Below are 17,216 nucleotides of genomic sequence, written 5' to 3' on the forward strand. Positions count from 1 at the left end.
ACCCTGCACAATGAACAACCCCTTTTTATAATAACACTTGTCTTTAAATTCAGTTTTACATAGCCACCAAAAACCCAACAACGTGTGGCCCTTCCTGGCATCCCCAGTATGCCATTCCACTAGTAGCCTGATGGGGCTGAAAGTCCAGAGGCAGGAATGGAAGAAAATGGCAAATATGTATATGAAAATTGGGCTTGAGCAAGCAGAATGAGAAAGTGTTTCAAGGAAGATCAGAGAAGAGACATTAAAGGATTTAAATATATTAATTTCTCTAAAAGCATTAAAGCATTATTGTAGAAAATGGTTGTGTCACAACTGTCTAGATATCACTAATTGTGAGCTCAATTTGTAGCTTAAAACAAAAAAAATAAGTTATTAAACCCAAATATTATATTTATGCTGTAGATTATATATTAAATTTCAGTGCTTTTAGAATATTCTAGAGACTCAAGACTCTGAAATATTACAGTATGGACTTTTTAATGCAAAATGAATACTGGGTTATGGATTTTTTTAGTTTTTGCAGATCTAGGCTATCTATGAGCCTATGGGAGGCTGATATAATATTTGTAATCTGTTTCATGGCACTTGTAAATTATCAGTCTAATTTACATTAAAGTCTACATTTTGCTCTGTCAGTGCCATATGCAATTATATTTTATTGTAGCAAATAATATAACTGAGTATGAAAAATCTTTACAGCAAAGCCATCATGCTTTCTTGAGAAAATTGATCTTCAGACTCTAAAAGCTAAAAATACCACTGTAATGAAGAACTACTTACAGCAAAGTGCATTCAGCCTGAAAAAAAGTCAATAGCAATGGAGTTATAATTATATAACCAATTCCAGATAGGGTTTGTTTTTTTAGTGATGCTAACTTTTAAGTGCATCTGTTCAGGTGTTGGCTTGCAGGTACTACTTCAGAAGGTAGCTGTGACTGACAGCACTATAAAAATCAAGTTCCAAGTGCAGATATAACAGTAACAGTGAGTGAAGAGTTAAACATCCTCACTAAGTTGATTCAAGTGGGTAGCCATGCTGGTCTGAAGGAGCACAACCAAATTTCAGTCCAATAGCACCTTTAAGACCAGCAAAGACGAGAGCTTTCGTGTGCATGCAGACCTCCTTAGGCACTAGGCAGAGTGGACTTGAGCACTCCAAGCACTCTAATTAGTCAGCAACAGTTGAGAGGGAATTGCTATAGTAGCTGTGTGCTAGAGGCAGTACTTTCTATTCTAAATGGTATACTGATAGAACCTGCCTGTGCTTAGCTGAACATCAGCTCTGAGGAGAAAGCTGATCTGCAGAATGTACTTAATATTAGTATAGTAGCGAACTTTTGTTAATATTATAAACAGAAGAGAGGGAGGTAATATTTACCCATAGTCTAACCAAGCAGTAAAAGGATGTTTGTCCCATCCTCCACTCTTTACATGTATGGTAATGGAACATTTATCTATTTTAATGTGCATACACGTGGAAAAGAAGTTAGAACTCCCTGTTCAGGCACTGGATTGTTGTTGTTGTTTTTCTTATTGTGTTGGTGGAAGAGCTAATAGCCCTTTATGTAGGTTTCTTTGGACACAATCTTTTAAATGCCACTAAAATTAGATTTATAATAAATGTCATACCCAGTCTTTCTCCTAGTGGGGACATAAAGTTGCATTGCTCTCCTGCTCTACAGTTGATTGGGGATATACTGTAAGTATACAGTATTAGTTCAGCAGTGGGATATGCTGCCTAAGGAGGTGGTGAGCTCCCCCTCACTGGCAGTCTTCAAGCAAAGGTTGGATACACACTTTTCTTGGATGCTTTAGGATGCTTAGGGCTGATCCTGCGTTGAGCAGGGGGTTGGACTAGATGGCCTGTGTGACCCCTTCCAACTCTATGATTCTATGATTCTGTTAGTGCTACATGACAGGTTGCATAAAAGCTCTCTTATTACGTGTTGTCTATTGTTATGATAACCTGGATCAGAGTGTTTCAGTTGCTTCCATTTTTGGCGTTGCATATTCCATCATAATTCTGCGACTGGTGACCAGTTTTCAAACATGTGGCATTATTTTCTGATGAGTTAAGCCTGCCACAAACATGATCCTTAGCTTCCACTGCAATGCAAATAGCATTGAGGTGTATGTCTTCCCTGAGCCAAGATATTCCCATGCCTTTCAATTTTGGCCCAAGAATTCCCACAATTCTTGAAGCTAGTGGCCAATTTTGAATCTCCTAGCTTTATTCTCTGATAAGTTATGCCTGCCATAAATGGACAGATGCACAGACAGGCCAATTCTGTTACTGCTATAGACACATGATAACAGCAAGCAAAGTGATTTGTTGTATGTGTTTTGGGATCAGGGTCATATGGGGAGACCCAGTAGAATCTTTGTCCAGGGCCCTATGATGACTTGGCAGCCCTGTTTCTCAGTCTAAACACTGCAATGGGGTTCTTTCACACCATGGGGAAGGCTTGAGACATTTCTGTGGAACTGTGAAGTAGTTAAAGGTTATTCATGTCCAATAACTCCTAAATGGATGTGCAAATTTAGCATCTCATTACTAAGAAGAGATGAGAGTAACAGCCGGGTTGAGTGTCATGGCAAGAAATTTGTCCTAATGAATCGTGGCTTCTATACTCTGTTGTTGGACCTCCAGAGAATCTGGTTGGCCACTCTGTGAGATAGGATGCTGGAGTTGATGGGCCACTGGTCTGATCCAGCAGGGCTCTTCTTATGTTTGTAAGAGGCACCCATGATATTTCATTGCAGTCTCCATTATTGAGCTAAGCCACCTTTTCCCTCTTTCTTTTGTGCTTTCCCCCCCTCTTTTGTACATTTGTGCTAGGTACAGTTGCAGAGCCATTATCAGCAGCTGTCCCTGTTATTAAGAAAGAGTTCTTCAAACACTGTGAAATTTATTTCACCCTGAAAATGTATCCAATTGTTAACAGAGAGGTCTTTATGTTCCACGTAGAAAGATTTCACATTAAAAGTGAAAATCTAGCATCCTGTTAAATTTTACTCCTTAAAAAAATTATGCATATAATATGAGTTGTGTAACATGTTACATAATATATAGCTTGTTTTCTGTGATATATAATATAATTTGAAGGCAAAATTATTCTTTCAGGCCTATTGTATCAGAGAAAAATGAGTTGCTTGTTCAGTTCTTGTCAGATTTAAGTTTAACAGCCGATGGCTTTATTGGTCACTACAAATTCAGACCTAAGAAGTTGCCTACCACTGTATCACCAACTACCACTACAACTCTCTCTCCCACACCATGTGAGTATTAAGCCTTCATTCTTTCTGTGCTAAAAAAAAGAAACAGTTCCAGAATAAGTATTTTCTGCTATGCTGGGGGGGGGGACTAGATTCAATAGAAGGATCTGATGATGAGTAATTTCATATTAAATTTGTTACGGGATAAAGATGTATGAAATTGACAGCCATGACAGACTTGCAGAAAATGTTGTGAAGAGATTTTCAGGAACAAAATGGGCACAAAAATGACTGATAGGTGGTAGCTTAGGAGACCTGGGAACTTGGCAGGACAAGGAACTCTTCTCATACAAGAGGCCTTTTACCACGACCAGTCTTTTTTACTAGAAGTCACAGCTGGGAGAAGCTACTAGGGTCAATGTTGCTAGGCCCCGCCTTTGTAGAGTTGGAACAGAATGTGGCCTACCTTTGGACAAGGCCAGCCTGCCAAGAACACATTGCACCCGTATGCCAATAGAATATTGGCTTCTTTGTAGGGCACCTTTGATGGACTGTTTAAGGATTTGTGTATGAAACTGCCAATTTTCTCTCTGTTTGCTGAGATAAATTTAAAGAAGGGGGGCTTGAAGGCCTTTTAAATGAATGTCTAAAACTCACACAGAGTAACTCTGCCTTTTTGGATCTTGTTTGAAAAGCTCTGAAACCTACAGTTTCGCTGTGCCAGCAAAAATGCAGGAGGAGTGGAACCCTTGAGAGCAATTACTGTTCCAGTAACTTTGGTAAGAACATGGGGGAGTCTTCAGTAACTTGGGGCTATATGGTTAGTTGCAAAGAAGGAGCAGAAAATTTATTTGTAAACTGCCGGTAGCACACAAGGGAATTCTTTCAAATCCTGATACCTGCATCTCTTATACTGGTCTCTATGACTTAGTTATATCCCTTAAAATGTTTTTGAAGACAGAACGCTGTGAATGTGCATCAAGGGGAAAAAAGGATTTCCAGTCTAAACACAAATGGCTAAACAGAAGGAGAACTGTTGCTCTATAAAGGTGTTGATTCAGGGACTACACTGGCATGTTGTCTTCTTGGAACAGTCTGTATTGCTTATTTACAGTGAAAGGTGGGTTGTACATACCACTGATTCTGCAGTTTCTGTAGAATATATATCTAAACTCAGATTCTTTAATACAGCACCTAGAAAACCTCTCCTTCCTTTACCTAAATTTGTGAGGGGTATGCAGTTGCTGAATGAGATAGGCAATATAATACTCGATTCAGCTGTTCCCCTCCTCACCCTGAAAGTTTGTACCCACCAGTGTATAGTATGGAAGCTTTAAGAAGATAAGAAAATATCTTGTGACACCTGGAGATCCCCTGCTATCATGATTGATCTCCAGGCAACAGAGATCAATTCACACTGGAAAAATGGCTGGTATTAGGAGTCAGCTCATGGAGGCTGGTGATAAGGCAGAGGAGGAGGTGCCACAGCCAAGCACCAGCAGGAGGGAGCCAGAGGGGAGTGGCAAACTTCTTGAGTAACAGCAGCAGAAACAAGGCCTAAGATGGAGAAATGCCCGGCAGAATGCTTGTTACAACTAAAGGTTGGAGGATACACCTGAGTCTTTGCAGGATGAAGGCTGAAAGGTCTGGACTCCCTATGTAAATCTTTGCAAGTGCTGTGCTCATCCTCCAGTGAGGCCTATTTGAAGCTGAGGTACTGGGTGCTGAGTCTGGGCACAGCAAGTGAGACTGCTGCCACATCCATGTACATGCACCTGGAATCCTGCACAGCCTGATTTCCTGCTAATCTTTGATTTAGATTGCCTGTGACCTTGCTGACTGCCCTCAGCTGTTGGGCTACCTTGTGACTATGAATTGTCTACCTGCCTCTGGACTGTCTACCAACCTGTCTGACCTCTGTCTGGTAAAGACAGTTTCTGGTTGTAGACTCTGTGCTGCATTTCCAACTGCTGGCTGAGGTTTGGCACACATTCCTTTGCTGTGACTTCATCCAGGACTGATAACAGCACAGCTGGGAACTCTACCAGTTTCCAGGATCGGAACAGGCTAAGCCAAGCAAGCATTCTCCAGCCCAGCCCAGGAGACAAGCTGTGTCTCCAGCCCAGTTACTTTGGAAGGTGGAGTCTATGGAATTATACCCACTTAAAGTCCATCCCCTCTCCAAACTCCATCCTCCTAAGGCTCCACCCCCAAAATCTTCCAGACCTGGAGATGGTAACCCTAGCTGCAGCATGGTACCCTGAGGTTCAGCAACTGTTGTTCTGGTTTTCACAGGTACCCTCTGTTACTACAACCCTGCTCCTTGCAGGGAGTCTTTGAGAAGCCTAGAAAATGGTTAGTCTCAATATAAAATAAGAACAGTTTCAAGATTATTATATAGAGTGGAATCATATCCTGCAGTCCTTCTCTAATCACACTGTAGGAACTGGATATAAGCCATAGGCTATGCTTAGTTATAAGTTAGCAAAATAAGAAGTATTAAGGAAAGTAGTCTTGGGTTGACAGCCACTTGTAATACGTGGGAAACAATGCCTGATTTGTATTTAGAACAAGCCTAAGCTAGGCTGAAACTAGGAGAAAGAGGTACTAAATAGCTTAGTACTCTTTAATAGTATCATTACCAAAAAAAAAGAGCATTTGTCCTGGATACATAGCCATAACACAAAATTGAGTAGATATGGTTCAAGAATTTCTCAGTATTCAGTAAAGTGGTCTTGTGACTTCAGTGTGGCATAATCCCATTTCAGCTCTACTTATATTCTGTCTTGCTCATTCTCTTTTTAGTAATAACTGGATCTGTTATCACAACAAATGCCAAAGGTGGAAGCTTGCATGCAACAATATCAATTATTAACGTATATAAAGAAGGAAATTTAGCAATCCAGCAAGCAGGCAAAAATCTGAGTGCCAAGATAGTTGTTGTCTGTAAACAGTGTCCAGTTATCAGAAGAGGTAAGTAGAGTGAATTTTTCATTTTTTATTATTATTATTATTATTATTATTATTATTATTAGATTTATAGCCCGCCACTCCCTTGCGGCTCGTGGTGGGTAACAATATCGCAATTCCCCATTAAAACCCCATAAAACAATAATAACATTGCCAATATTGCCGGCATGGCAAGAATGGCAGCTCAACTCCCCCTCCGACTACTAGCAGGTGGAGAGGAGGTCCTGATGATGTTTTGCTTCGGGTCCAGAACCCGAGTCCCCGGGGGAGGCATAGATCTATTATCAGCCCCGGCCTCAACCATAAACCTGAATACACTTGAATAAGGTGACCAGATTTTAAGATTGGTAAAGAGCAACACCATTAATGGGGGGTTGCCAACCTCCAGGCATGGCCTGGAGTTCTGGAATCACCACTCAAGCCTGCACAGCTTGGGGACCAAGGGCTGCCCTGGAGACCAAGCTGTGCTCCTCTCGCACCTTCTGGTGCTGCCTTCCTCCAGAGCCAACCCTTGCAGCCTTCCCCTGCCCCACTGCCTCTGCCAAGCCTTTCACCTGGGTGGCGGGTGGGGGTCCCCTCTCGCCCCAGGCGCATCAGGCACGGCCTCTCCACAAGCTCTCCCGGGCGGCAGACATGCAGCGGGGCTGCTCTTGGCCAGACTGGCTGCAGCACCCTCTCCCTCGCAGTCAGGGAGTCCTCCCAGTGACATCATGGAGAGGCTTCCCCGGGGAGGTGGGTGGCAAGGCAGGCACAGGACGTGCCCAGCCGAGAGCCCATGCAAAGGGGCGCAGAGGAATACTTCTCTGTGAAAATGGGCCCTTTTGGCAAACGATGCTTTTTAGAAGGCGGTTGGGGCGGCGCACAGCTGCGCCGAGCCACTTGCAGGTGGGATGCAGGACGTTCCCCTCAAAAGCGGGAGTGTCCCGGGAGAATCGGGACACATGGTCAGCTTCCACTTGAAACTCATTTTCTTGTTCTTTAAGTTTCAACATTAATTTTCAAAGGAAATTGTCCATTTGCAAATTATCCAGCATGGTATTACAGGAATGGTTATGAAAATTAATTAATGTTGTGATTCTAGAATAGCTAATGTTGAAACCTCTTACTTGATTCCAGTTTAATGTGATGCGAAAATGCAAATAAATAAATGAAGTTAAGCAATTTTTGCCATAAGGTTACAGCTCAGTAGCCTGATCCTAGGAGAAATATATACTTTAAATTAATTAAAAGAAATTAGGATTGTATTTACATGCTCATTTTGACCTTTTAACTGTTTTGGACACAATATAATTTATTTGTTTACTTATTAAATTTTATACTGCCTTTCCCAAGAGCTCAGGACAGGTTACCTCATGTGAATTGCAATACTAAATGAACACTGAACAAATCCTTAACATGCCCGTGGCGCCGCGGGCGCCGCGGACTAAATAATTCGTTAAGCCCTCAGGCGGAGGGCTTTGTCCTGACAGACCATCGGCCGGGCCAATTGGCAGGCGCAAAGCTGCCTAGGCTGCCTACGCTGATTCCTAGGCTGCTGAAGGAAGCAACTGCGAGCCGCGCTCCGCGCGGCTCGCAGTTGCTTCCTTGAGGGCGGCCTGATGCATCGGCAGGCGCAAAGCGCCTCCGACACATCAGGCCGCTGGCAAGGGAGCCCCCGGCAGCCGCACTCCGTGCGGCTGCCGGGGGCTCCCTGCCCGGTGGGCTGAAGCGGCGAGAGGTGCGAAGCGCCTCTCGCAACGTCAGCCCCCTGACACACGGAGCCCCGGCAGCTGCGCTCCGCACGGCTGCGGAGGCTCCGTGGTCTAGCGCCCGCTGCATTTAGCTGCAGCGGGCTTGATTACTAGTACTGAAAATAATCCCATCATCATATGCCATTTATCATGGTGAAATCCAGATTATATTAAACTAAACTACAGAGATCTTGGGAAAAATGTAAATGTATTTATGAAGCTGGAGAAGTAGAAGTTCCGTTTTACCGTTTTATCTCTTTCTCTTCAGGACTAAACTATGTTATTATGGGCCAGGTAGAAGAGGATGGCAGAGGTAAAATCTTGCCCAGCAGCTTTACTATGAGTTTCAAGACCAAGAATCAGAAAATTCTGAATACTTTGAAAAACAAACAATGTTGAAATGTGAATTATTAGAGCACATCAGCCATGAGTGCTCTTCATGCCATTTCCAAAAACATTATGGTATCGTTTCTACATTTTTGAAACAATGTAATCCCCATTGACTGATATTCCAACTATAAAAACCATGAATGCCAGTGTTGTATTTCAGAACCAGCCAGTCTGAACAACAAAAATTGAGTCCAATAGCACCTTTAAGACCAACAAAGATTTATTCAAGGCGTGAGTTTTGATAAAAATATATCTTTGTTGGTCTTTAAGGTGCTATTGGACTCAGTTTTTGTTGTGCAACTTCAGACCAACACAGCTTGAATCCAGCCACTCTGAAACGTACCAAATTGTTTCAACATGGAAACTCTTAATTTATACTTGTCTCAGAAAGTTTTCTAGAGATGTATTATTTGGAAATATAAGTGCAATATTTATATAGTGATTCATTTTTAATTTAGCTCTTCTGTTTTATTGCATCATGTATCATCTATCATACTTAATAAAATCTTTAAAATTTCAGGTTTGTTTTTGTTTTTAGCAAGAATAAACAGGGCATTATTCTAAAAAAAACCATAAAAATTCAGACCGTAGGCTGTTTGTGATGTTAATTTCAACAGCATAAAAGTTGCTTTATGGTAATGTAATGATAATGATGAATAAATTTGGAATTGTGAGTTACATATAAAGATAACATTTTTGTCTATAGCGGAGGTATACTCCATGGGTCATACAGAGTCACATTTGCAATTCCTGCCAATTCAAAGAAGAAGAAGAAGAGTTGGTTCTTATATGCCGCTTTTCTCTAACCGAAGGAGTCTCAAAGCGGCTTACGGTCGCCTTCTCTTTCCTCTCCCCACAACGCTGATATCAGTGCTCGGTCAGAACAGTTTTATCAGCACTGTGGCGAGCCCAAGGTCACCCAGATGGCTGCATGTGGGGGAGTGCAGAATCGAATCCGGCTCGCCAGATTAGAAGTCCGCACTCCTAACCACTACACCAAACTGGCTCTCTTCTATATGCCCCAAGTATCTTTCCACCACACAGACATAGACAGTAAAGAGAAAATGTAGCTTAATATTGTATAACCACATTTTTAAAGTGCCAGATTAAGATTGTTATGGTGAAGCTTGTGTGTGTCAGCAAATACATAAGGAATTTAAACACTAATAAGAGGCTAAACTCTTAACATTCAGGTTCACTTCATTCCACCACTGTTTTAGCCAGCCCTTGATTGATTATATACAGGAGAAATACGTTGGGGCAGCACTCACATGGCAGCAGGGCAAATTCCCGCTGATGCACAACGTTGCTGTCAGTCTGGCCCCCTCCCTGCCCTGACCTGCTTTAGGGCCTCCAATGCCCCACGGTAAGGGAATGCTGTTTTTTCAACATTCCCTTTTCTAATGCGGGTGCCATCAGCACCTATGTCAGGCCAGACTTGTGCATACAGGGAGGAGTGGGACCTTCCAGGCCCAGCACCCCCCCCCCCCCACCTACAGTGTCCCAGCACAAAATGCCTGGATTCACTTTCCTGAAATAATGAGGCAGGTACCATATTGGGGAACAGTGTTCAGAGGAGCAACAAATGGTTTCTGAGCATTTATCTGTTTAGGAGCTATAAAAAAAACAGCTGTTCTGGACTAGTTGGGAATGCCATGAGCTAAAGTTAATTTCTAAGTTGTGTCTCACAAGATATAAAATCTCCCCCTTTTGAACACACACCTGAGGTTTCTGTGTGTCAGCAAAGCTAAGCCATAAAGAAATTAGGCTGTCACGAGGCTAAACTTCTAGTTATGTCAATCAAGGCAGAATGGTCACAGCTGAGACAGACTAAGATGTATACACCCCCTTCAAGAATCAATGGTCATTCAACATAAGAGAATGGACAGATCCAATGGTAATGGAGGAAGAGAAATCTTGCGCGTTTTCACCACCAGAGGGTGCTAGCACGCATGCACGGCAGTTCTGCGCATGCCTGTTTGTGTCTGCCAGCATGCTGGCAGCCACCTCTGCATCTTCCTTCCCCTCTCACAGCAAAAAGCTAGCCAGGCCGCAAGCTAAGCAGCCGCTTTGGAGGCCGCTTCTCTCGCGGCCTGGTGAGCTTCTTGCTGCGGGGGGGGGGGGGGGGAGAGGCAGGAGTGACGGCCCGTTACTGAGGCCTTCGCAGCCCAGTAGCGGGCCACAGACCGGGAGTTGACGACCCCCGCAATACAGGACATCCAGGCATCCAGGAGTCAGAATAAACAATAGCTCTAAAACAAACTCGATCTGTATTATTTTGAGAATGGTATTAAATGACAACTCCGTACAATAAAAGAATGGGATATTTAAGCCTGCAGACATCAGCAAGCTCATTAGCAGAAAGTCGTCAACTGCTGTCATGCCTTCTGGGATTCTGCATCTATATAAAGAAATTCTGGATCTTGCAGCAAAATACATCCTAATCTGGCTTCCTATCAAGTTCTTTTTATGTGTATGGTTGCAGGCAGTTAGTTCAAAATTTATGCCCTTGTGAAACAATGCTGACAAGCAAATGTGTGGATGCTCTTTTTTAGGTTTTAAAAAACCCTTTTTAGAAGAGAACACTGATACTCAAGCTACTGTTTTTGGAGAACTTACCTCACAACAACTACTAAAGGTTTTAGTAACAAGCAAAGTAATACAGGATGAATACTCTTCATAGTTATTCACCAGACAACATGAACAATGCAAACTTTGCTATTTATTAATATAAGACTTTAAAAAATCAGAGTACAGCTTATAGTGCAGAGTGTGAGGAACAAGAAGTGGCAGTAAAATAAGACGAAATATACCATAAAAATAGGTTAACATCTCCAAACCAAACACTTCACAAGATACAAAAGTTCCTGAATAAATTATTACATTATGTTTTAGGTCAGCATTAGCTACCCCCTCCCGCAACTTTATGGTATAATATTTTAGCTGACAAAAATATAACATGGCACAAGTATGTGCATCTTATGTATCTTGGATTTGCCTTCCAGTGCTAACAATACCAGCCATTTCTTCAAAAATGAGTTTGAGGTATTCAAACTGAGTACATATAAATTCCAATAAAGCCATATATAACATGTATACACAAAATATATTTGTTTTGTTTTGTTTTTTTAAACAATAAGTGCTTTCCAAAAGAGCTATGTTGGACTTAAAGCATCATTATGTCTTTTTTAGATACTACTATCCATTACAGACAACTGATACCTTTTGGGTCAATTAATCAATGTTAGCAAATATGCAATCCAAGAAATTAACAGAAATTAGGCATATAGTACTTATAATGCTCTAAAGTGCCCTCCGTGCTTCCTTTCCCCAGTTTCACTTTTAATCATGGTATAAGATTATATTTCACCAGGGTTAATGCTGACCATAGTTGGTATCAAACTAGGTTTTGAAATTAGTTTCAGACTGGCTTAAATGTCTCTATATAGCATTAAACTCAATGGTGGAGGTGCTGACCCTGTTTAGCTTCCACGATCTGATGAGATCGGGCTAACACAGGCCAGGGCATTAACCTCAATACACATAAAATACTGAAAAAAGACTGAAAGGAACACATCATCTGACAAAGTTCTTCCAATCTCTAAACTAAGGTCAAAAAATCGGAATATATGCCCATGTTTAGGGGTGGACTAGCTTGAACTCAAAAATTCACAATGGAAAAAATCTCACACATAACATACATCTCATAAATAACCGTACATAGACGCATGGGTATTCTGTACCCCTACATTCCCTCTTTCAATTTTCAATAAATAGAATGAAAGCAGTTGATAATTACATGAACCATATTTCACTTGTGTCAAAAACCATAAATTTAAGTTAGAAAGGATTTTGTTTGTCATTGCTTTCTTTAACTGCCAATCTGAGTTAGTCTGGTTATGCCATATTCCATTTTGAGGCTAGGATAAAGGGAATGTTCTTTGACAGAAAGCCTTTTTCTTAATATACAAAATGGGAATTTCCTTGTATGTGAATGACACCGTTGCAACCTAGAAGTTATAGGTTAAGTGTACATGTGCTCGCTTTGCCCGAATGAGAATATAACTTAAAGCTACAAGCAGCCAAGGGGCAAGCGTGGGAAGAGGTTTCAAAGAAAGGCCAGTCTGAAACAATAACCAGTCAAAGAGAAATCAGTACATTAAAAGTGAATAAGGACCAATCCTAAATGTTGAATGCGAGGCAGGATTAACATGGACCTAACCAAGGAAGGTAAAGTGTGAAAACATGATAAGTAAAATGAATTCATGACTCTAAAGTCATCCCAAGATATTTGTTTCTGTAGTAAGTAAGGCTTCATCAAGCATGGGTGAGATAGTGTAGGAGCTCTTGATGGATTCTAATTCAGCACTTTTGCACTAGATTCTCCCTCTGAATATCTTACATGGGATCATAGTAATTGCTAGTACTAAGCTCTGCAGTTAACTAGCCAAGAGATTTGGTCCCCCCCCCCTCAAAATGCTGAACCCTTGATTAGGTCAGAGAAGAATCAGTCCACCTAACAGTGCTAAAATTTGAGCTAGAAAGTACTCTGCATGGGCCCAACGGCTGGGACTTCCATCACACTTTACACTTCTACAATTAACAAACAATGCAAATTCATTCTTAATTAGAGAACAAACTTGAATCTTCAACACACAGGTCATGAAACTGAAGGCTGTCACGCTTCCAATGTAATCAATTATGCTTCAGCTATATCCAAGTATTACATATAACACATAATAAAAAGCTTCAAAATAAACAGTTTTTTCACAACTGAACTTGGTTTTAGCTTATGCAATGACATTGTTAAATGTACAAGCTAGAAATGGTTGTGTTATTTGGGATGAAATGTATTTAAATGCATATGCCTAAATGTTGGCATTCTGAAACCCTGATTCTTAATTTCTTTGATAAAATATGGCATATTTAGAAGTCCGGAAGCCAAGCAGGTCTCGCATTTCATTTCGGAATTTTGATAAATCTTGCCGTAGTTCATTGAGGTTTTCTACAGTGGCCTGATCTGTACTTTGCATTCTTTGTCTCATGGAAGTCAAGTAACGATGAACTAAGCAACACATCACTTTTTGATAATTCTCATCCCTCTTTTGCTTCAGATTTTTCCACTCCTTTAAAGAAACAGTAACAGGTAAATATAACAACTTACTGGCAGATATTTTCTGAGATTAAAAACTACTGAATATTGCATATGCTGTAAAATATGCCATATGAGACTGTTAAATACACGCCGATGATTAATTTTAGCGAGATTGTGTGCTCAATTATATGTGCTTGGTGAATAAATGTAATTTAAAAAGCACCACTTTAACTAAACTTCTAATTCTGCACCTCCAACACAGAGGACTGGTTCAGTCCTCTGGAGCTCCAGATTGCCTCAGAAGACTCCTTCCATCAACTTTGAAGGCTGACCACCCAAACAATTTTCCTAACACATTTCTTATTCACAGAATAATCTAGTAAGCAAATGAAGGAGTGTCTGTGCATCAAATCAACATCAAATCATGCAATAAAATACTGTCACATAATTGCCAATCTTGTTTTTTTGACTTCAATTATTTTGGGATATGTGGGCTAGCTACTGAAAAACTGCCTGTCTCCCACTATCGTGATATTTCACCGTGAAATGCTGGTCTCCATGCTGATACAGAAACCTGTGTAACAGAGCCAGCCACAACTAACACTGAGATTTCAAAGTTTGGGGTAAAAAAAACAAGAACACCAACTAGGGATATCCTCTGTAGGCAAGGATGCTGGCAAAACCAGTTGGAGCTTGGCTACGATTTTGATTTGCTGCATCAACCACAATGAATGTTGAGGCTCCTCCCTCAAGATTCAAGAGCAGGACCTCTGAAGCATGGGCCAGCATGAGAAGGCAGTAGTTATGGAGAATGGAGACAGCAGTAACCAGGAAGAAGAAGAGAAAGAAATAATGGAGGATTTCCCCTCCCCCAGATTCTTTATGAGTTGCTGTTTCTTTTAAGATCTGTATAGGATAGTCCTGGAAATTTTCAACAGCCAATCTTTGGATTTTGCTGTAAGGCTGTACAGGACAGTGTTTCTCCTTATCTACAACAATAAACTTGCTAAAATTGTAATCTTCAATACCACTGACAGCCTATGTGACTTGAAAATACATGATCCTAACCATGTAAAACATTTCTTTGTAAACAAAAAAGGAAGCAAGAATATTCTTCTGTATCAAGGATGCTCCTTCAACTATTTTTACCTCCAGAGGGATCTCTAGTAATTATTGTACCTAATGACAGGGTTCCTTGAATATATTTATTCAACACAGCTTTAAAACTAAGCAGCTTCAGTGTTTCTTCCTTTGGGACAAGTTTAAAATTAGCACAGCACGTGGGAAAGCTAACAAATTTGCACTGTTTTTAGAATTAACATTACATTCTGTTGTACGGAAAGATTTACCTTCACTGCATTTCCATATCCAGACTTGTAATACTTTCAGATAGTGCTTTCATAAGACTCCTGACTAACCCGTGGAGAAGTTACCACCTCAGAGGCTTATTGTCGCATCCCACTGGGGAAGATACTGAGAACTGCACAAACTCAATATGTTTATTTCTATGATTCCCCGAATCAGAAACAAACATTACCTGGCTGTGAATTACAGACTATTTTGATGATTAATTGCGTGACTGCAAATTTTCATTAACATGGGCTCCTGAGGCCTGGAATATCCCAGTCTGGGGGGAGGACACAAACTACACTCTGCTCAAATGCCCACATTCTGAGCTCACAGTGAACTACAGTTTGATTCAAGGCTTCCCCAACAAGTTTCAACATAAGGGGAACTGGAATTTAAAAAGGACACTCAAGAATAAAAATCACATTATAGATAATATCATATACTTTACAGATATAATATCCACTAGCTACATTCAGGAACCATTATTTGCCATAATATATTAATAGAATCATGGAATCATTGAGCTGGGGCCATATAGGCCATCTAGTCCAATCGCATGCACAATGCAGGATCAGCCTAAAACCTTTTGGTGACTGTAAGGCAGTGCTGGAAAACTATCATTGTCTGCTTTTTCTATCCCACTATGATCTCCCAGAAACCTAAAGCACATCAGATGTATTTAGGATTAACAAAGCTAGCTCTTCAACATGGCTGGTTCTGCTGCAATAAATTTGGATATAGGAATTATAAGCAACTACTGGATTTCAGCCTGTAACATCACATGACATTACAAAATCTGTAATATCATTGCTTTTAAGGATTATATAAAAACTAGGAATAAAGCCCATTTGTAAAAATGGGCGAAGGAAGGTCGGGGTGCACAGGCCGCTCGGTGCTTATTGGGGGGTGGGCGAAGTGTAGTGGGCAGCGTATGCGGGGTCCCATGGCGGCTAGTGGCATGGGTAGGACTGGGGGATGGCGGGGGCTGTTTGGAGGGTGGGGCGATGGGGACGGGAACCAGGCATGCACGGGATGCGCATGCCTGGTGGCTGGTAGTGGCGACGTCGGGGAGAGCGTGGCTGATGGAAACCAGGCATGCACGGAAGTCCGCGCATGCGTGGTCTCAGTGGGCATCGTTGTGGCGGGCGGGCGGCGCGGCCTGTCCGCGGCGGTGGTAGGCTGCGGAGGGGCTGGGGGGAGAACGGGTCGGCGTCTGGGAGGGTAAGTAGGGCCCCGGGGGTGGGTGGGCCGGTTTGTAACCAAGGGCTGTTTAACAGTTTAATTGTCTTGTCTTATAACTCTGAAAACATTTAATTACAATAGATTTCTTACCTTTAAGCTATTCTGCCGCTTGACTTTGCCAGATGATGTGTGAGAACAAATCCATTTACTGAGGCTGTTGAATAGGTAGCAGATAGTCTTGGGAGAAGGAATGATATTGAAAGGTGGAGGTAATGTACATTTGTCATCAAAGTAGCTAAGCCAGAGCTTGGCACGAGCAAACTTCCATTCTTTGTCCTCATGATTCTAAATGATTGAAAATGACAGATTTCAGCCATTCTTCTAAACAAGGATTTAAAATCACACCATTTCATTTAAATGATTACTAAGGACCGATCTGAGGCAAACAAATGTTATTATAAACACATTTATTGAAAAGGACAGACAGTTTCAATTCAGAGATATTTTGTGCATGGGGATCTTAGGTGATCATACACACAGCCTCACATGTCAGGGCTTGATGCTGGCAACCATATCCACACATATGTTCCTCACATTGCAGGAAAGTCTATGAAAGCTGCATTTGAGGAACATTGGGGGTATATCTCACAATATTTAGCCTGATGTATGTATTAACTGAATATGTATTAATATTTATCCAGATAGGTATAGGTATTAACAAATATGTTAGTACTGACTTGTTATGGAACTATAATCTTTTGTTCTTTCTTATTTCTATTATTCTCTCTTTTAAATAAAATAAAGGCTGGAGTTATCCAGCATTTTAAAAAAAAAAGAAAGCTGCATTCATAATCACAACCCTTGTGTTTCAGACTATATTGCTCAGGAGCCTATATCCTCCTATGACATGAGTTGTGAATAATTACATGGCATTTTATGTACTATGTGCTTCAAACGCATTTTGTCCTATGTAGGTGAACTTATGATGAAATATAAAAAAGGAAATAATAATAAATTTCATTGTTGTTTTGACAATTTGAACCATGCAGAACTTTGCCTCCTCATCATTACAGATTTGTTTATCTCATATGCATGCTATTAGGACTGCATAAAGAATTCTCTACTGACCTACTAGGTATGAGGAATTAGCTGTACATGGATAAGAGATATGCCACAATGCAATGGTAGCAATTTATTACTTCACAAGTTTCTAATACTGCTAAAGCATGTGTATATCCTAACACTAAAATGATTTTTTTTTAATTTTGTTGTGACTAAAA

The 17,216-nt window shown here is 41.0% G+C and overlaps 2 protein-coding genes across 3 annotated transcripts in view; one reads left to right on the plus strand and one right to left on the minus strand.

Moving 5' to 3' along the window:
- Nucleotides 1-8,893, plus strand: part of PCOLCE2 (procollagen C-endopeptidase enhancer 2) — a 28,126-nt gene extending 19,233 nt beyond the window's left edge. Inside the window, exons 6-9 of the mRNA XM_077348761.1 lie at nt 3,128-3,282; nt 3,915-3,998; nt 6,025-6,192; nt 8,188-8,893. Of these exons, the coding sequence (XP_077204876.1) occupies nt 3,128-3,282; nt 3,915-3,998; nt 6,025-6,192; nt 8,188-8,318 (538 nt within the window). The 3' untranslated portion in view covers nt 8,319-8,893. The remainder of the gene's footprint in view (nt 1-3,127; nt 3,283-3,914; nt 3,999-6,024; nt 6,193-8,187) is intronic.
- Nucleotides 8,894-11,011: 2,118 nt separating this feature from the next.
- Nucleotides 11,012-17,216, minus strand: part of TRPC1 (transient receptor potential cation channel subfamily C member 1) — a 32,579-nt gene continuing 26,374 nt past the window's right edge. For both annotated transcript variants that reach the window (XM_077348764.1, XM_077348765.1), the window contains exons 12-13: nt 16,087-16,281; nt 11,012-13,435 (exon numbers count right to left, since the gene is read on the minus strand). In XM_077348764.1, coding sequence (XP_077204879.1) covers nt 13,208-13,435; nt 16,087-16,281 — 423 coding nt within the window. In that variant the 3' untranslated portion in view covers nt 11,012-13,207. The remainder of the gene's footprint in view (nt 13,436-16,086; nt 16,282-17,216) is intronic.

The sequence above is a fragment of the Paroedura picta genome, chromosome 8 (assembly GCF_049243985.1).
Source record: "Paroedura picta isolate Pp20150507F chromosome 8, Ppicta_v3.0, whole genome shotgun sequence".
Lineage (NCBI taxonomy): Eukaryota > Metazoa > Chordata > Lepidosauria > Squamata > Gekkonidae > Paroedura > Paroedura picta.